Source organism: Thunnus thynnus, chromosome 12 (assembly GCF_963924715.1).
Source record: "Thunnus thynnus chromosome 12, fThuThy2.1, whole genome shotgun sequence".
Taxonomy (NCBI): domain Eukaryota; kingdom Metazoa; phylum Chordata; class Actinopteri; order Scombriformes; family Scombridae; genus Thunnus; species Thunnus thynnus.
In genome coordinates this window covers 18,632,163-18,653,443 of record NC_089528.1, presented here as the reverse complement: position 1 = coordinate 18,653,443, position 21,281 = coordinate 18,632,163, and the positions used below count along the sequence as shown (strand labels likewise).

Below are 21,281 nucleotides of genomic sequence, written 5' to 3'. Positions count from 1 at the left end.
AGTTTTTGGATTTTTAATGAGGTAGAAGGAGGAGATGTAATTTTAAGAATTTCTAACCAGGTAATTTTATATTGAAAAAGAACAGACAGACACAAATTATTATTCAAAGCAGAGTCTTTTGTATGTCTTAAAACAATCTTTAATGTATGTTATTAAACTATCCATTGAAAAAGCACAAGGCAAAGTAATAACGTAGGTCAAACTGATGAACTATGTGAGGCTGATTTTAATGTCATCCCTTTATTGAAGTATAATGCACTGTATGCTCAGTCTTCAGTCTGCTGGAGCTTTATATATTTTTTAAACCTCAGATTTAGCAGAAAAGAAGAGATAGTTTATTTATATAAAATTATATAGGAGCCACATTACTTAGTCCAATCATCTTCTGTTAAATGTGGTCATACACACATTGAAGTGGTTTGTTTTCCATGGACATAAAACTAAGAATGAGTCCTGTGTGATTTGCTTTGGTCTCTCATATTGGGTTTATTGATGATATTTGAATGAGCCCAGTGGAAAATTTCATTTAACTGAGTTTAAAATAAAAATACATAATAACATAAAAAAAACATTACAAACCTTTCAAACATTAATTGACGAGAGAAAAGAGGGAATTAGTAATAAAGGACAAAAATATGTTTCTCAGTGCAAAAACTTGATCTAGTAGCTCACTCGAGGGCAGCATCATTTCATGAGCAAACTGAACTAATAGCATGAGTTTGTATTGATTCACTTCACTCTTCTGTGCCATCTAGACACAGTCAGTCAGTCTAAAGATGTAACCAATGCAGCTCTAAAAGGCACTGACTGGCCTTACATGCTTCTGAGAGATTTCAGAGAGCTGTGGCTGGATCAGGTAAGTGACCTCACTGGCTGCTTTTGCTGAGTGACTCACTCTGTTTCTCGCTAAGGTTACAATTATGAAACGATTTCAAACACACTGAATAAGACTCTGCAAGAAAAACAAGTAATTTCATATTACTGATTGCATGTGCGTGTGTCCAGAGGAATAATTTTGCTGTTGCATTAATTGTTGTTAAATGTAACAGATTTGCTCAATATTGTCAAATTTGATCTTAAAGATACAATTATTTTGTAATAGTGCATGGATAATGAGTAGAAAACAGGCACAGTGCCCATTAGTGCCTCCAAGTCTCAGAATTGTCACATATTGATGTTTTTTGAACCTATACAGAGTTCTAAGTCAATTGCTAAAATATCACAGATGAGCTGCAAGAACTTTAGGAGATGATGGGACACGATAACAGAAGTATTGAGTTTATTATTAAATGAGGAGACTAAAATGACACACACAAACATTGCATTGTATCACAGAATGTACTTTATTTATTTATTTATCTATGTATTTAAACATAAATGTTACCATTTGATGTACTGTGCCAGTTAGTTTATAGCTAATTTTCATCTGCAGTCCCTTAGGCAGGTCACAATTAAAACATATAACAGCACAATAACAAACAGCAAAAAACACACAGGACACATAATACACAATACAAAGCTACACACAATAGCATATCACATACATCCACAATGTCAACTAGAACAGCAACATGATTTTTTTATGATACATATAACAAAGCTGTTTAATTTATCCTTATAGCAACATACTTACAAAACTATTTTTTTCATGCTACAACACTCAATCACATACAGATTACAGAATATTCAAATCTGCTTGTTGCAACTCTGCATAAAAACTGCATTCTTTGGAAATCTTGGAATCTTAACCAGAATTTAAAATTAAGTTCTGTGGGTTTGAAAAATGCTTGGCCACACAAGATATGTTTGAATACTGGACCTGCATGTGAAAGTCACTGAAATTAGTTTAAATCATTCCCATATGGAAATTCTCTCTTCATCTGCACTAACAAGAGCCCACAGGAGGTTCATAGAATAGTATATACCAACAAATGTAAGGATTTGAACCTTGAACTTCTGGTCAAAGAACTGCCTTTTTATTTAAAATGTTGCGTTGTGTCAAGATTACATCATATCTGTGGACATTTTAAGGACTACAGTGACCTCCTGTACAGTGGCCCCTTGCATGGTGAGTGTAACTGAACTGTTAGGCACTGTAATAAAAAAATTCAAATCTTTTTGTCACATACAGTGGAAAAGTAACGCACACCAAAGGTTGTAGTAGGGTGCTGATCACTGGAAGCAGATTCAAAAACAGGAAAAAGTGTCACACACTCTGACTCCATATGTATTTCTCTTTTATTTTGATGATGTTGCGGCCCTCAGGCCTTCTTCAAGATCAACAATCAGGATCAGGATCAGATCTTTTTGTCACAACACTTTTGACTTAAGTGATATATGATGGTGCAAGAGCTGCAGAGGAGAAAAAAGGAAACACCCATTTGTTTCCACTGATGTCTTTGGGTGAAATAAATTATGGTGATACAGTGACCTCTAGGGGAAGTTCAGCTTTATAAAACTTAACCTCCTTCATTAAAAGATCAGCTTAGCTAAATTATATTAAAATAATCAATACACAGAACAGAAACAGAGACAATGGCCCTGGGTAATCTACAGACGTGCCTATGGAAAGTTTTCAGTATATCTTACCATTAGTAGAAATACAATTTAATTACTGTTGATGTTGCTTTTACAATTTGTAATACACAAACTCCCACACATTTTAGTAAAAGTTTGTCATATTGTGCATCAGAAATCGCATTGACAGTTATGACGGTACTAAGCATTTATCAATGTTAATACATAATGTACAGAGATGATATTTGAGATCAAAATCTAGACCATGTCCCAGAACCATACACTAAGTAAAATTGGAAGAATGACAGCAACTCATGTCCATTGATTCAAATCAAGACATACTAAAAAAATGAACACTAAAGGATATAAAGGTATTGATTGTTGTTTGAGAAAAAAATGACAATCTTTTAATGTAACTTTGTACTTTTTTTTTTTTGCATAGAGCAGATTTGCATTTCTTCAGCTTTTATATCTTAGCTTGCAAATGATATCCACATAAGAATGTGTACAAATATGAAATATGTACATGAAAAGTTCTCTATATATGAAAACTCCAATCCCCAAACTACCTCCTCTCTGCAGCAGAGGAGAATCGTCCACACACTGCAGCCTTACATTAACCACACCCCTTCTCATGTTGCAGCAAAACACTCGACAGCGTTTTTTTCCTGTTATTTTCCCAGAATACACCTTGAAAAATACAGTGACGAACGAACATACTGATGGAAAATTCGACACTATTATGAGATTCTAACTTTTTGAACTTAATCAAAAGGTGCACATTTTTATTTTACTTAACTGATCCTAAAAGTAGTGTGATAAATAAAAACAAATAATAAACTAAATATATTAATTAAAAAGTAAAATTTTAAATATTAAAAAAATAATCAAAATGATTCAAGCAGAGATTATCTCTTAATGTTTGACTGATAAAGGGGTTGATTTCATGCTGAATGTTATTTTGATGTGCCAAGAGAATAATTGAATAAACAAATAACAATTGATTTAAATACATGAATACATTTTAAAATACAATTAGAATTAATGAATAGAGTAGTAAAATCTCAATAATTAATTTATGACAGCTAAGATAATATATAAAAATTATTATGAAATTAGACTCACATGATGGGACAAGACAATTTAGCTAAGTTACTATAACTTGCATATTAAATATTTGATGTAGCTCATTGAAAATATACAAAAAAATGACTAATGAATAATCAGAATCAGAATCATGTTTATTGGCCAAGTATGTTTACGCATACAAGGAATTTACCTCCAGTTTAATGATTCAGTGTGATTACACAGAATAACAACACATCAATCTCCAGAATGATGTACAAGGAATGTCTATAAGCAGGCAAAATCTTTTCTGTAAACTGTTAACAGGATACAAATAATGCAAAGAGATAAATATTGAATGGTAAAAAAGTGACATGTTGCTTTACACACATATAGTAGGTGGTTATGTACAGTATGCACAGCCTGTTCAAATATACAATAATGAATTAAATGTATTGCACATTTTGTGTTTTAGAATAAAATAAATATAATTTGTAGGTGCCGTGGGTATTATAGTTTTAAAGAGTTATTGCACAGTGACAGAGTTAACTATTTATAAGTGTGACGGATAAGCATACAACTAAGCTGATAAATTCAGCATAAAAGGTAGGACACTGAACTTTCAAAGTTATCAAATGTAGAAGTTAAGATAAGCTTACAAAAACAATGTGGTACACTGGCCTTTAGTTGGATCGCTGCTGAGCGGATCGTTTTGAACCGCCCACCAGCAGATGACAACAACAAAACAGACCGAGCACTGAGAGGGTGTTAGCGGAGTTAGCTACCTGAGATAAACAACTGGTGGTTCACTCCGTTTGTTACACCATCCCGAGTGGGGGTTGCCAAATTACAAATTTATTTTATAGCTGTATGGTTAATATGTACAACTAAACATGGCTGCCAGTTATTCTAGTGTAGTTTAGTACAGCTAACAGTGGCTAAATGGCTTGCTAAGCTAGCTCTATGTATGCCAAGCTAAAACAGGTTAGCTAGCTAGCTTTGTTGCTAGCTTGTTAGCTAGCCAACTCGCCCAGGCGAGGTGGAGACCAAGAGCAGGGAGATGCGAGCAAAGTGAGGTAAGACCAACGAAATCATTTATTTAATTAATCCAGTGTGGAACATCACCCTTATACCAATATACGTCTAAACAGGTGTTGTTAGATAAGTTGGCTAATCTTACTATGTTTGTCAAATTAATCGACGTTAGAAACAGCTATATAGCGCTAGCCTGACAGCTGTGTTAGCTAATAGCCAGTTAGCACCGTCAGCGGGTTATTATTGACTAGCAGTTGCTGGTAGCCTCTTCTTTGGCACCGAAACTATGACTAACCGGAGGCCTCGAGGTTAATAGGACCGGTTACATGTTTCCAGCTCTAAAAACAACACACTTGAACTCGCGTAACCCTGAATGATTGCAGGCCCGCAGACGTCCAAGCCGTTATTAATGGCAATTAACGTAGCTAACTAATAGTGACACAGTCTGTGACAGCAACTTTGCTGTTAAGGTGTTTAAAATGTAACGTAAACAACAGTCAGCTGTTGGTGGTTAGTTAGCACTAACTCTATTATATAATACCGTTGAATTTGGTGTCTCATTAGTGCAGCTTTTCCCCTTTAAAACGAAACTAATGTGAACTGTCTTTGTGAGGCCGCTAAGAAAGATTGACTTTGTCTTACTGTACTCCACTCACAGTAGACAAATGTATTAGGTGACCTCTTGTATGTCAGAAACTTGACAATAGGCAGTAACCAACGACTGGTGACTCAGCTACTTAGATAATTACTCGGTAGACAAGAAAATGCAAGGGCCTTACAAATTAAGGTGGAAAGGTATATGTTTGCCTTCTGTGAAAACTATTGATACAAACAGTTTTAAGGAATAGAGTATGATAAAAAAAAATATCCTTATAATTATTGCCTATGTTGTAACAAGAAAACACACACAATAACTATCAATCATCTAGCTATATGGCTTTGTGCTGTGAGTGAATGGCATCACCTGTCACCAGAACTCATTAAAGGAAGACTCAATAAAATGTAAAAGCTGAGTTTATCAGCTTTCTCATGTTCATGTTTGATTGTGTTTTTTTTGCAGGGTGGCCTTGAATGACTAAATGAGCAAGATAGCCAAGAGCGAAGAACTCTGGGAGATTCAACATGAAGTTGTATGTGTTCCAGGTCAACAATGGCAGCACATTGACATTTGACACTGATCTTGCTGTCCAAACGTAAGAAACTGGCATTATATCAATATTACTCAGAAATATTGGTCAGTACATTTTGGCTGTTTTTACCTAAATATTTTCTTCTTTCTTTATTCTTTGTCTCAGTGTACTGGAGCTTAAACATGCCATCCAAGCCAAATATAAGATTGCAATTCAACATCAAGTCCTTGTTGTCAATGGAGGGGAATGTATGGCTGCGGAGAGGCGAGTCTGCAGCTACAGTGCTGGCACTGTAAGTGTATATAATTTGTCAGGGCATTTTCAAACCTGTCTTTCGCTTGCTCTGATCCAAAACAGTGGATTAGTTGGTAAACTTGTTGCTTTTCCCCTTTGGTTCAGTTTTTTTTCACACTGAAAAAATTCAAGCGAAACAAAATGCAGTTGTAATTGCCTTTTTGTTGGGTCAGATCAATGTTGGATCACATTCTCACCACAAATTGTTTTAGTCCACACCCGAGTATGATTGCTATCTTCAGATCTGCCCAAACTAAATATACCATAGGGGAAACAAACCAGTCTCAGATTTAACCAGACTAAACAACACAGGTTTGAAAACGCCTTTCTTTGTCTCAAAGGTAAACAGGTTCTATATGTAATGCCCTGATCATTGATGTCTTGCTGTCGATCTTTAGGAAACCAACCCCATATTCCTATTCAACAAAGAGATGATCTTGTGTGACCGGGATCCAACGATCCCCAAAACCACCTTCTCGATTGAGAGTGAGATTCAGGTCAAGGTGGAGGAGTCACTACTGATGCCAGCTGTCTTTCACACCGTTGCCTCGCGAACACAACTTGCTCTGGTAATTTATTTTTCTGGAAACCTGCCTTTCATTGGGACAGTCAGGCTTTGTTTGGATTTGCAATTTGTTTGGAATGTTTTTCTGTTATTGTGCATTACCCTTTTGAAATGAACACATTTTTAAATGATGTACATTATTATTAAGTGTAATATAGGTGTAATATAAAATCATTCTAAATGACCCATTAACTATGGAATACCCCTGATTTGTCCTGACCTTGTGCCTCTCCAGGAAATGTTTGAAGTTGCCAAGAAACTTTGCTCTTTCTGTGAACGTTTGGTTCATGATGAACACCTCCAACACCAAGGCTGGGCTGCTATTATGGCTAATCTGGATGACTGCACTCTGTCCTATCAGAAATTGCTCGTGAAATTTGACACCGCGTACTCAAATTATCAACACGACTTGGAAGAAATTAAGTTGAAACTTACAAAGTAAGTATTGCCACCTAGAAAATGATATTTTGTTAACAGTTTTGAACTTAAGTTACAAAGTGCTGTATGCTTATTTGTAATGTCTACATATTGCATTTGCTGATGTAACATTCATTTAAAGTAACAATCTTAGCTCAAGTAAATAACTCAGAAATAATAGTAAAGAAATGTAAGTAATGACATATTTTTGAAAAAGAAGAAATGAGGTTGAACTTGGTTTCTGAATGCAACTTTTCCTGTTCTTACAGGTTGGGGACAGCCGTTTCTGTAATGGCCAAGATACCACTGCTGGAATGTTTGACAAGACATAGTTACAGAGAAAGCATGGAGAAGTCCAGCTCAACCCCAGAAAAGGAATCAGATGAGACAGAAGAAGAGAAATCCACTGACTCTGTGCGCTGTGCTACTGATGCAAAAAGGCCCTCCAAGTTATCAACATCCTTCTCTGCTTCGGGGACAGCCACCTGTGAGCCAACTGGTGACCAGGAAACAAATGAAATGACTGACAGTGGTGGACTGAGAGCTGCCCTACTAGATGATGACACTCCCGAGCTCGCCAACCCGTCCTTCTTCAATGTCACACTATTAGACTGGATCAATGTGCAAGATAGACCCAATGATGTGGAATCAGTTGTGAGGAAATGCTTTGATTCCATCACTCGGGTGAGTCACCGTTTTGTGAATAGGCCTTTTTAAAATAGAGTTCTAAATATGAAGTCGTAAATTGTAATGGAGGAAATCATGGAAGTCTGAATGGAAATGTTGTCTTTCAGCTTGACCCACGGATCATTCAACCCTTCCTGGCAGATTGTCGTGACACAATTGCCAAGCTAGATAATCAAAACATGAAAGCCATCAAAGGGCTCGAGGACAGGTTGTATGCTCTAGACCAAATGATTGCGAGCTGTAAGAAGTTGGTGAATGAACAAAAAGAACTTGCTCAGGTACGTAAAGGAAAAGAAAAAACGCTTTTTAATTTAATTTCTACATTTTCTACTAGTTTTCAAGATTTGTGCTTACGTGTATCTCTTACAGGGATTTTTGGCCAATCAGAAGCGGGCTGAAAACCTGAAGGATACATCTGTTCTGCCTGACTTGTGTCTGAGTCACACCAACCAGCTGATGATCATGCTGAACAACCACAGGAAGCTGCTAGACATCAAAAAGAAGTGCACCACTGCCAAACAAGAACTTGCAAACAACCTTCAAGTCCGACTCAAGTAAAACCCATAATCTTCCCTAATGTTTAATGCCTGTCCTACTTGTTCCATAACTCACTGCTATCTGTATATTGTAATTTTGGCCTGTTTTATGGAATATAGGCTGATTTTAAAAATGCCAAAGTCAAGAGAAACATGTTGCTAACTTTATGATTTTTGCATTAGATGGTGCTGCTATGTGATGCTTCATGCAGACCAGGATGGAGAGAAGCTTCAGGCTCTACTCAGACTTCTGACAGAGCTAATTGAAAGAGTGAGGGTGGTGGATGCCCTCAGTACCGTGCCCCAGATGTACTGCTTGGCGGTGGTGGAGGTCGTCAGGAGAAAAATGTTCATGCGCCACTACAGAGAGGTCAGTGCTAAATGTTATTATTGGACACTAATTATGTATTCAGACATCCTGATACAAACAGGCAGGGTCTCTTGCCTCACTGAATATGTGGCTTTTGGGCGTGTTTTTAGCGCTGAACACATAATTTACATATTTAGCTGTAATTGGGCTGTTGTTGTCTGACTTTGCCACTGTGCTAAAGAGAGAATTATGTTGTTCACTGGTGCTTGACAATTAGGTTCATTACCAAATGTTTGTTTTGTTTTGATATTTGAGGGAATACTTGCTTGCTCTTTTTACCTTGCAATTTATCTAACACTCCTGAAACTGTTGAAAATTATAATATGATAAGAGGCATAGATTAACTGGCGTTGTGTTTCTGTATCTTATCTATCTGTAGAATTAAACCTTGTCTAGATGGCATTTGATGTGGCACATCCTATTTTGCAGGCTCGTGAAGGACTAGGAGTCTACCACAGTGTAGTTTTGGAGCTGTGCCATATGCTGCTGCTCCTCTTGCATAACGCCAAAAAAAATAAAATAAAATAAATATATATATATATATATTCCCTCATGTATGTTAATGGAGTGGACAAAATATTAGGAACACCATTGAATATAGTGCACCCCAGTACACTACCACCACCCACTACAACCTCAATAATATACATAAAGTAGAATTATCACCTTTCTGACAATGTCAACTAAAACTGAAAATGTATAAGCTTTGTAAATGTAGAATTTATGGCAGAGCTGTTGTGTTAGATTGCATGAAATTGCACAGGTGTACTTAATGAAGTGGCCGGTGAGTGTATTTAGCTTCACCTGACAATGGCTGTCTCTTTTCCCTTTGTATCACGATGCCTAAATGCACTGTAAACATGGGAAATCATTGGAAACTAATAATGCATTAATTTTGCTCATATTTGTCATCTCTTTTATACAGCTGATTTTGTTCTGTGCCCATATTTGATGCAACAGGAAGCTGCTCCTGTTGCATTTCTTTGCTTTCCCTTTCTATTTTTAAACTGCATCTTTAACATATTTCCTCTGAAGAGCCTGATTTATTTGAATCAGGATTAACGGGGACAATAAGCCATTGATTGTACAGTCATGGACATAGATATAACTACATTTCCATCTTCCATCAAAGACATGAATTATTTTGATGTTGTAAAATCTTCATTTTTACCCTTTTCAGTGGGCCTATGCACTTGTGAAAGATGGCAAACAGCTGTACGAGGCGGAGAAGTTCAAAAGGGAAACCTTTGGGAAACTCTTCAGTAGGTGTCTTTTGAAAACTCTCATCTGATGACATTTGAGCTGTTACTGTACAACGTAGCGCTCCCTTTGAAATCACAAATCAATTCCGACCAAGATCAGAGCTCTGAGATCTGTTAACTTTTCCTTTTTCAGGGAAGTCATTCCTCAGAAATCGTTTGTTCAGAGGACTCGATTCGTGGCCTCCAACATCATTTTGTGTAAGTTTGAATTTAAGACCATTTTGAGTTGTTGAAATCATGTATCATATTTCTACAGTATTTTACAGGGTCTATTTTCTTTTGCTCTGTTCATTGTTGTTCATAGACACGGAAGCCCAGAAGGTTTGATGATGAACTTCCAGACATCTCACTTGAGGACCTGCAGTACTTGAAATCTTGTTGTCCTTTAGAGGTGCAGCCTTTCCTCATGTAAGTCACCAGCTGTGGCTATTGATATACTTTTCCGTCTAACCAGAAGTGTCCTAGGATATGGCCAACAAAAACTGATAAATTTGGAAGTTTTATTTTCCTGAATCTCGGAGGATAATGAGACTTAAGGCTAATTTATGGTAGGTCACTCAACACTTTTGATAAGTGTCGCTCAAAAGAAATTAAAGAATTGCGCAGTGTTTTCAATAATGCTTTGACGAAAAGTTTTAGTTGTCTCCATGGTAACCAGATGCTATCCTCCAGTCGGCTTGTTTAGTTACATCATATCATCCTGATGGGACTAATAAAACAAGGACGTTACAAGTTATCTAAAGTTACAGACCAAAATATCAATAAGGAAGTTCAGTGAAAACTACAATCTCCATAGTGACGTTGGTAAAACTACCCAATCACATTGCGTGACAAAATGACGGTGTTCACAACATAACAAAATCCTCCAGGTGCGTGACATGAAAGTGTTGAGCGACACTTTTTTCTGTCAAACACATCGTTTCTGTTGAGCGACACTTTCAGAAGTGTCAAGCAACCTACCATAAATCAGCCTCAACTCAAGTAATCCAATAATGAATTTTACACAGGATAGTTATCCAGCAAATGCAAATATCTTGCTTCATTAGACAGGTCTCTGATCATAACTTTGCTGATTTCTGCATTTCTTCACACTAAATCTTCATCAACTAGTAGATTGCATTTTCTGTGGATCTTTAGGAACTACCAACTTCATCAGGCACTTCTCAGTTAAGCCAATTTTCCACACCCTGTGTGTGACATCATAGCTTGTAAAATCATACAGAGTATGTTGGTTGAGGAGGGGCCGGGATTCATGTCCATGCAGGGAAATGTATGGGAGATATACAGGCTGCTTTTTTGTTTGTTTGTTTTTGACATGTTATAAAGTTAACGTTAAAACAGGCTAGTATGTCCTAATAGCACTGTGTTGCAACCTCTGCCCTAGACTGCTTGTACTAAAAGAAAACCACATTCTGTCCTTGATTTAATTCCTGGTATTTTTTATAGGGTTCCTACAATGTGTGACTTCGAGCCCTTGAATCACCATGTAGCGAAGCTTCAACAGCTTGTCCAAGCTGCACAGAGTGTGGATGAGATGTCTCAAACTATAACCGACCTGCTAAGTGAACAAAGGGTAATGATGCCTTCACACAATGCATTGAAACCAAATGCAAATAAAACTTTAACTAACTTTGTCAAGTCACATGTCAGCTTACTCCTCCTCTCTGTCTGTCTGCTTTCTCTGTAGAACTTATACTGCACAGAAATACAGTGATGCCTTTGCTGTTTTATTGCAGTTTGGTAGTTTATGGATACCAGTAAAACGTGGAAGATAGAGAAATGTTTGAAGTCTCAATTATGTTGAAATGGATACAGTGGCCATTAAAGTTAGTGGAAATTCAGGCTGATAACTTTTAAACTTAGTTGTAATGTTGGCTTCAAATCATACATTTTAAGCCATTAAATGTTTTTGATTGATAATAGCCCTTTGTACACATACAAAATTGTTCTTAGTATGATTTTCTATTCTTTCTAATTTCATGATTGAACTCAAATCACCTATTTGTATACGCTCTCACCTGGTCTTCGTGTCCTCTGTCTTTCAAGGTATCCTATAGTCAGAGCGCCCAGAGATCAACTCCGTTGACCCCACAGTCCACAGAAAGCATACCTGGGACCACCGCATCGATGTCCTCCAAAACCCCCGCTTCACTTAACCTTCAAGGGCCCAGCTGCCAGCCCCTACATGTTCCCGTCCCAGCTCCCTTAGAGGACCTATCTCCAGACAGCATTGATGCACAAACATTTGACTTTGAAACCATTGCCCATCCGAACATGGATCCAGTCCTGCAGCAGGGCTCCCTTGACCTGGATTCTCTAGCAGAGAGCCCGGAATCAGACTTCATGTCTGCTGTCAATGAGTTTGTGATTGAAGAGAACTTGACCTCTCCGAACCCTATCAGTGACCCTACTAGTCCTGAAATGATGGTGGAGTCGCTGTATTCTTCTGTCATCAATGCTATTGACAACAAGCGTATGCATGATACCACAATACTAGAGAGGGAGAACTCAAGGATCATTGTTCTCAGACAAGTTATCGACAAATACCGATCTGCTGCAGAGGAGTCCCATTCCAACTTAAGAAGTGTAAAGGATGACCTGTATCACTTACGAGGTCTGGTATTAAAAGAACAACATGACTTTGGCTTTGTCCTGAGGAGTTTGACCACAGAAGTGCACAACATTGTGGACAACATCTGCCAGACCCATGAACTGGAGTTAAAGGAGCAGCATCAAAGTGAGCTTCTCTCCCTTCGGCAAGAGCTTGAGAAACAGGTCCACACACTAACAGAGGAAAACCAAGTAAACCAGAATATTGTCAGAGACGTGCAGCGCGCCATGCTGGAGCTGGAGGGACTCATGGAGCGCAAAGAGAAAGAACTTACTCAGCTCGAGAGTGAGAAAGAGCGATGGCTTGAGACTGAGAACAGCCAGACAGAGAGGATCAAAGACCTGGAGCAGAAGATCAGCAATCAAGCCGAAGAGCTCGAGACTCTCTCAGCTTCAAGAGACTCTTTGACCAGCCAGCTTGAGAATCTGCACTTTGAGATTGAACGTGGCCAGCAGAAGATCCGGCAGGAGTTGGAGGTTGTTGAGCAGTCACACTTGAAGGATCTGGAAGACAGACTGAAGCAGGAACACCAGGCAGACCTGGAGACCCTTACCAAGGATAACCAGGAGTCTCTGGAACATCTGGCTGCTGAAAGTAGGGCCAAGTTAAGCCAGGCAGCTGATCAGCATACCGCTGCTCTTAGAGAGAAGGACAACCAAATCAAGGACATAGAGGCTCGTATTACTGAGCTTGCAGAACTTCGCTGCAAACTAGAGGTGGAGTTAGCCCTCAAAGAGTCAGAGACAGAAGAGGTGAGGCTCTTATTTGAGGAGGCCAAGATGCAGCAGACTGAGGCTGTAAAGTCCCAGGTAGAGGCTGAGACTAAAGTCCTCCGCGAAGAGCTGACAGATATCAAAAAACAGCTTCAGGTAAAAAACGAGGAGTATGAAGTGGACCTTGCAGAGCTGAGGACTCTCATGAGGATTGAGAAGGACCACTGCATCTCAGAGCTGGTTGACAGACACGAGGAGGAGACTATCTCGTTGCGCAGCGAGCTCTCCTCCCTGCAGCAGCAAGCCCAGGATTCTGTCAGGACCCACGCTGAGGGGTTACAGAAACTTAAGCAGGAATTAGAGCAGCAAGTGTCTGCTCTAAGTGAAGAAAAGGAAAATCAGTTGAGGAGTTCTCAAGAACTGGAGCAAGAGTTGAGGACTGTTATCAGTAATTTGCAGGCAGAGAATGACCTGCTCTGTAAAAAACTAGAGCAGGACAGACAAGCAGTTGAGAAGGAAGAGGCCTTTAAGGTTGCATCACCAGATGCCTTTAAAGAGTTAGAGCAGAAAAAGGAGGAGATGGAAAAGAGACTGTCAGACAAAATTAGAGAACTTGAGAATAAGCTTCAGGACAGACAATCCTCAAAGAGGTAAATATTTGCTCACAATAACAAACAGCACACAGAAGTCTAGTTATTGTTTTGCACTTTTTTGTGTTTTTCAAGTTATAAAAACGTTTGATGTTGATGGTTTATCCAAATTTAATTTTCTTAAATTTAAATTGCTCACTGAAATCTGAGATTAAATATGTAAATAGTCTGCTGTACTGAATTAACTAATTCATCTGTTTGTGTGTGCTCTTATGTCCAGAATACATAATGCCTTTGTCAGAATTTAATTGTTCTTTGTACTTTTCAGTGATGCAGGGTTGTCGCTGCACGCTGACAGCCGTGCAGATGCCGGAGCACCTCTGTCTCTAGACTCAGCACTACAAGAGCGGCTGCAGCAGGAGAGAGCCTCCCTGCAGGTCCAGATGGAGCTCCTGGAGCAGAAGAAGAATGAGGAGATACAGAATCTCAAGACATCACTAATCGCAGAGCAGCAGGTTTGTATTTAGGTTTAAAATAGGCTGGAAAAACACTGTGTCACATGAGCTTGAAGTAGATTGGTAACTAAACCTTTATCTTATTTCCTTGTAAGACCAAGTAATGGCAAAGTAATTTATTATGTTTACAGACTGCCTGAAACTTTATCAGCACCTCATATCCAACTGCACTGCACAATCACATACAGCTGTTGACTTTGTTCACAATTTGACGTGTGACTGCTTTGGGTGCATTGCGATTCACTTAACTCAGACAGCATTTTTAGCATTTTGAAATATGTGAGCAACCCAATGTTCACATATTTAGTATTTTTTGTAAAAGCATTTCCAACTATGTACAAGCACTGCCTAGTCAATTTTACACTGAGTGAACAGACAAATATAAACCCAATATACCAGTCCTATGATAAATACTAACCAGTAAAACCTCTCATTTTTAATATTTATTGACATTATCATTATCAGCCAATTACATTCAAGTTCAGTCCTCACATATTCAATCTATCAGTTTATTTGTCTGGAAAGCCCAGTATGTTTTGAAGTAAGTCTGTGGTGGCATTAATCTCCGATTAAAGTCTGATTTCTTTACACCAAATGATACCAAACAGGCAGGTGAAGATTTTTTTCAACTCTGCATGGATTGGCATAACTTTTATTAATTATTTTGCTCCTAACTTTTGATTCATCCTTTGCTCTTTTTAAAAATTTCATGCCAGTGACAATTCCTAACAAGTCTAGAGGAAAATTGGTAATTTGTGGCATCACTGATATCTTGACATATCAGACCTCTTTCTGCTGTCCTCCCAAGACAAAATACAACATATTGCATATTATAATTATACTGTCATTACTATTAGTGAAATACCAGCTGAGCTCACATAATTCTGTTTCATTTTTTATTACCAGGTATAATGAATTAATAAAACATCAGTTATAGAAAAAATACACAAAATATAACAGATTTGTTAAAACAACGAATCCCCATGGCTGCAAGCTGATCTGCATCCTTAGAACTCTGCAGTTAAAAACCATCCTCCTAAATTATTTATACTTTGATCTAGATCACCTGTTGGCTATTAAGCTTTTTTTTTTCCTCCTAAAAGGTTATTTTCTTTCTTTCTCCAGACTAATTTCAACACTGTTCTAACCCGAGAGAAGCTGAAGAAGGAGCAGATCATCAATGAGCTTACAGAGAAGTTGCGGAAAGTTACCCAACAGCAGGAGAAGGACAAAGGTGAGTGAGCCAGCTTTGAGTGGAGGGTTATGATGTTGTCACGTCTAACGCAAGATACTGTTGACACAAATTGCATTTTTGAACTCTTTTCATGTTTAGATATAAGTTGTTGTCTTAACATGAGCATAGAAATGGAATCTCTTATGTTATACTTATTAAATGGTCACTAATCTTTTTTCTCTACTGCTTGCTACAGTACTTTATGAATAACCATTCTTTGATGTTATATTGTTATAGTTTGCCATGTTCTGCCTGTCAGTGTTGCTTATTTGTATTAACCTTTTGCAGCTCTGATAGAGACCCTTTCCGAGGACCGGGCTAGCGTCATGCAGGAAAAGAAACACTTGGAAGAAGAGCTTAACCGCCTCCGCAGCACTGCTCTGGTTTCTTCTGCCTTCTTCACTCCTAACCCCTCAGCTCAGGAGGTCACAGAAGCTGGAGCAGGAGCCGCAGCAGCATCCAGAGCTCTGGTTGTCGCTGGAGCCTCTTCCTCTGAGCCCCTGGCTGAAACTGACAGATTGGCCTCTGTGGCAGCCATTAGAGATGACGAACATGTCGACTCAGCAGTGGAAGCTAGCATGGTGACAGTCCAGTAAGCATCTACTCTCCAATAAACATGTGTTCATAATCGTTTGAGATGCGTCGTAATAATTATCTCACTAGATATAGTTCCAACTAAAACAGTTTGGCTAGATAAGTTTTAAATCCTTTCCTACCTATTTATCTATGATGATGTTTTTATACACACAAAAAACAGAAAAACAGGGTTACTTGGAACCATGGTTACTGGGAGAAATCAGGACAAGGCAGGAAATTGGTGAACATCTTTACATGCACTCAACTGCCTTAACGTTATTGTTACAAAACCTGTGCTAACATGAATTTGGCCAGTCAGTGTGTTTCTCCCAACGCCACCCCTTATTTTTTAACCAAGGTTGGTAAATTATAGGTGTCCTAAATGTAATATAAGAAACCTGTTGAGTGATATGCCACAGTGCAGTCTAAAAAGATTTTTTTTTTAGGTCAGAGTGGTTTGACAGAGAACTGAGAGGACAATACAAGTATATACAAAGAGTCTTGTGCAATCAAAGATGAATACCACTGAATTACAGTTCTGTCTTCAGTACAGTGTAGTTGTCTTAAAAAGAATATAATTCTATTCTCTCATCTGTCAATCTGTCTACCAAAAGGGAAAACTAATTTGAAAAGATTGCTATAGACATATTTTAATCCATCAGAGGTTTAAAATCTATTTTCTGCTTCTTCTGCTTTTGCGAGAATGGAGGTAATATGACAGCAAAGATAACACAGACACCAGTAGATTTTATTTAGGCACGTATCCATGTCCCAGGTATTTTACTATGTCATAACTGGGATATAATTTTTATATTATTTAGATTGCTGCACTTTTTTCTTGTCCTTTGTTTTGTTTTTTTATCCACAGTGTTATGTTTTAAAAAATAAGTTGGCCTTTTGGCTTACTAAAGGACATTGTATAACATTATTTACCATTTCAATTTATATATATATAATACAAGCAAGGAAAGGTATATAAGAAACAATTATAGAAAACTGTTTTGTATGTGAGTCATATACAACATAAACATAGCAAAGTTAAAACAAACTTTAAGTCGGCAGCATTTATATACAATGTATAGAACATTTTGTCATGATGATTTGAAATTGGTCATCGGTCAGTGACAGAAAGAGGCTTCTGCGTTGTTGAGGGATTTCAAAAGACTGTGACATTGTGTAAAATAGCTAAATGTGGATGGACAGAGAGGACATTTGACAGTGGAGGCAGGCTAGGATCAGACAGAGTAAGTCTTCCATTCATTACTATTGAGATTAAGAATTATTAAGTATTTGCAAGATTCAGAATTACAGATTTATCTTCATATTTTAATCATTTTTCACCTTCTACATAATACATAGAGGTCTGTTAGACATCTCTGAATACTCTTTTCTTTTTTTGCAGTGACAATATCTTGATGTCAGAAGAGAAACAGCGGATACTCTTACTCGAGAGGGTAAATACACATAATCTATCCATCACATTGCATTCTATTGCACAGCAAGCAAAGTTTTTTTTGTTTGTCTCTATTTAATCAATCCAATATATGTTTCAGACTTTACACATGAAGGAAGAAGAAAACAAGCGCCTCAGTCAAAGACTGGTCAGTTAATCATCATCACTGTGGGCTATGTAACATCTGCGCCACTAGGTGGCAGTAGCATGAAAGAGTAGAATCCTGACCCAGGAGGCCAAAGAGCTCAGTGAAGAAAAATCATTTTTTTAGGAAGATTGCTATTTGAATGTGCAAACAGAATTTTAGTGAAATTACATGCTTGAAACACAAACATATGTACTGTTTAAGTGTAAAAAAAAAATACATTTTTGTTGTTGAAAGGTTCTTTTCATCATCCTTGACATTGCATCATTCATAAGGAAACAACTGAAATTACATTTTAGTATAATGCTGTCAGTAGGGTAAAAGTACTAACTCTAATTATAAGCCTATTTCTAGCAAATTCCTAATCAGACATATGTTAAGTCCTTTAGGAAGTCATCCTTTGCCAGTATTGTTAACCCTTCTCTGTAACATGTGTAACATTGCCCTAATCCTTTTCTTTGTAGATGTCTCAAAGCATGTCGTCCGTATCGTCACGGCATTCAGACAAAATCGCCATCAGAGAGTAAGTGAATAAATAATAACAGAGGGCCCTAACATGTCCCTGCTGATGTGATTTTTAGCAGTTTTTGTTTTTAGCTAAAACCCTGACCATCATGAAATGCAGTATAATTATTCATATTATTATATAATTACCATTAATGTGTTGTCTTTTTGTTAGCAGTTTACAGAATCCAGTGTCATCATCCCTTTGTTTCCGTGTCCCGTCTTTTTTTATGTTTCAGTTTCCAGGTAGGCGATTTGGTTCTAATCATCCTGGATGAAAGGCATGACAACTACGTGCTGTTCACAGTTGGTCCCACCCTCTACTTCCTCCACTCAGAGTCTCTCACTGCACTGGACCTCAAACCAGGTCAGCTTCACCTTCTACCTTTTTGTTACCATGATTAGAGCTGTAGTGTTGGTATTTATTTTGTGATGCGCTAATAGAATAAAGAAGTGTCAGTAATTGTTGCTAAAATGCCTTTTGTATCTCAGGAATGAATCAATTTATATCAAGGACTGAACGTATGTCTTCAAAAAATACTTGTGCCACAGGGATTTATTTCAGGGTTGCATTTTGCCTACAATTTGCTTTATAAACCTTACATTGCACACAGGAATTGATTAATGGTTAACTATGTGATTACTGAGTCTGTTTGTTTTGTTTTTTAGCATCAGGGACCTCAAGACGGCCATGGGTACTTGGAAAAGTGATGGAGAAAGAGTATTGCCAGGCAAAAAAGGTACGGAATTAATCAAAAGTTCCGCCATTTTTTTAACTCATGTTTTAATGGATATTTAAGAACCAAGATATTGACATAGAATAAGTGTGTTCCTGGAAGTCTCCTTTATATTTTTTTGTAACGATTTCCACATTGGGGAGGGATTTCATTTTTGATGAATAGACTTGATCCGTGTCAGTAATGCTGTTACATTCATGTATTTATTCGGTTTGAATCTTCTTGCTGTCTCACAGAGCTGTCTCTCTCTTTTTGTCTCTTTTCCTTCACCAGGCCCAGAACAGGTTCAAGGTTCCTTTAGGAACCAAGTTCTACAGAGTGAAAGCTGTTCCATGGAACAGAAAAGTATAATAGCCAAGTAATGAGCTAAAATGTATATTTATATTGCTTAATTTTTGAAAAGAAACTTCACAACATAATTCATAACTTGAAAATTGAAAGAACTTAAAAATGGAAAGATCGCCATCATGCAATTTTGAGTTTTAGTTCAAAATCCCACCTGCTACCACATTTTTGTTTTCTTTTAAACCCAGATTGTTATTGTGGACCAAATGCTATTAACCTTATTAGGGCATTGCCCCTATACACTGTGGCATTCTGCCATTTGACCTGTGTGTAAAATTGAACAAAATTTGGATGTTAAATATTAGTTCTCATTATCAGCATTTGTCCTTTTGTGGAAAATACTGTGTCATTATCAACATAATTAAATAAAAATATACATTTATTATAAATGTTTATGGAGGAATGTTCATGGCATGCATATTGATATATTTTCTTTGATTTACTTATCCAGATAAATGTTGTAGTTGGAAATGTAGTTAATGCTGTTTGTTACTCACAAAGCAGTATGGCCCTCTGTCAATACTGAAATGTACATTATGACTGACTGATGGAAGCAGTCTTTGCAATCCTTGAAATGCACTTTCAAAAACAATGCTTTTGTTGATTTGAAAAGGGAAGTAATTGAGCTGTCAGAACTAAGTAAATATATCAGCACAAACTTCTCACTATCATAGAATATTGATATGTAGAAAGGAATACTTGTGACTGTGTTTCGTTATTGGAAGACATTGTACATTACCCATCAAATCACACATGTAACAATAAATGACTGTATTGTAAAAGATAGAGTTTTGAAACAATAAAGGATTGATCCCAAACATATTCTGCTGTTTTTGTGATCATGGATAATTACTGTACACTGTTGGGTATTTATAGTTGATGATAAGAAATATAAATTACAATGGACTCACACTTATCATGTTTTTATCATGGATAAAAACAGATTTCTGTATTTAAAAAAAATAAAATGTTAGTGACTTTAAGGGCATTTGTAGTAAATAGCTTTTTAATAATGCTTTTAATATTTTCTGGGGGATTCAGGAGTCAACATGGAATAGCACAGTATAGTGTATTCATTTGATTTAGCATTTCTGCTTTTGTGGAAACATTAATGTTGGCACACTGCTGCAGGAAACAGACTTCAAAAAGGCTTCAAATCGGGGCCCAAGAACGATGCGGCCCTCATGGAGAAGGAAGCCCACCAACATCACTTTCCCAGTTCACAGCGGGGAGCATAGCAGCTCTCCGCCGAGCACTCTCTACCATGTGGGTCTAGGGGTGTTTTAACAATGTTTAGCTCTATTTTCTCCATTTAGCATAAGCCTGTTGTCACATTTGGATGGCTCCTTCATAAATTGATGGTGTGATTCCTACAATTTCGGGACAGGCCTGAATGACAAAATATGCAACACAACATTCGATACCGAGGTGGCTGGCAAGCACCAACCATGTGCACTGGACAGGCTCTTAGTGTAAATGTTTACAACCCCCCACTGAGCTCAGTGCTGCTGGGAGTCACTCTCATCAGGCTGAATGGGATTTAACATTGCCATGTGTAGTCTCTTGCTAGTTCCACCATTAAAATTGCCTTTGACTTGCTGTCAAACTTCTTTCTCTAACACTTGACTACTTATCTTCAGTGGTGTATCATAAATTTGGCCGTTGTTAAGCAGTGTGCATAGCAGTTTACAATGTGGTGTGCGTCTTTGTTTTTTTTTTTTTGTATAATATTTATTTCAACAGGAATTTATCATTTAATTCAACGAGAAAAGTAGCAATAATGTAATTAAAAACATTGCATGTTACAAAGTGTCTTAAGACTGACTGAATAAAAATAATGCTGCTGTTCTTTATATAGCACATATCAGAGATAAATAAACTAGAGATTATAAAGTGCTTTACAAGGAAATAAAGAAATTAACACAAAGTGAAAATAGCAAACCATAAAAATTTAAATCAGGCCATATATACAAATATACA

The 21,281-nt window shown here is 37.4% G+C and overlaps 1 protein-coding gene across 2 annotated transcripts; it reads left to right on the top strand.

Annotated features, from left to right (window-relative positions):
• The first annotated feature begins 1,858 nt into the window (after positions 1-1,858).
• Positions 1,859-20,123, top strand: rb1cc1 (RB1-inducible coiled-coil 1). Of its 2 annotated transcripts, none has more exons than XM_067606073.1 (23): positions 1,859-2,068; positions 5,678-5,810; positions 5,913-6,039; positions 6,440-6,610; positions 6,842-7,044; positions 7,293-7,707; positions 7,818-7,988; positions 8,080-8,264; positions 8,430-8,616; positions 9,797-9,878; positions 10,012-10,076; positions 10,183-10,286; positions 11,325-11,451; positions 11,925-13,852; positions 14,121-14,307; positions 15,433-15,541; positions 15,830-16,133; positions 17,520-17,571; positions 17,671-17,718; positions 18,180-18,238; positions 18,459-18,586; positions 18,889-18,959; positions 19,230-20,123. In XM_067606073.1, the coding sequence occupies exons 2-23, from the start codon at positions 5,740-5,742 to the stop codon at positions 19,305-19,307; spliced, it is 4,872 nt and encodes a 1,623-aa protein (XP_067462174.1). In that variant the 5' UTR covers positions 1,859-2,068; positions 5,678-5,739; the 3' UTR covers positions 19,308-20,123. The 2 variants fall into 2 exon arrangements, with proteins under 2 accessions (XP_067462174.1, XP_067462173.1); XM_067606072.1 differs by lacking the exon at positions 1,859-2,068 and adding an exon at positions 4,311-4,658.
• The last annotated feature ends 1,158 nt before the right edge of the window (positions 20,124-21,281 follow it).

Bases quoted from the DNA above. Each gene is read 5' to 3' on its own strand.
- rb1cc1 (XM_067606073.1), top strand. From the start codon at position 5,740: ATGAAGTTGTATGTGTTCCAGGTCAACAATGGCAGCACATTGACATTT. The intron at 8,265-8,429 runs GTAAAACCCATA...TTTTTGCATTAG, and splicing joins AACCTTCAAGTCCGACTCAA to ATGGTGCTGCTATGTGATGC. The intron at 8,617-9,796 runs GTCAGTGCTAAA...TACCCTTTTCAG, and splicing joins TCATGCGCCACTACAGAGAG to TGGGCCTATGCACTTGTGAA.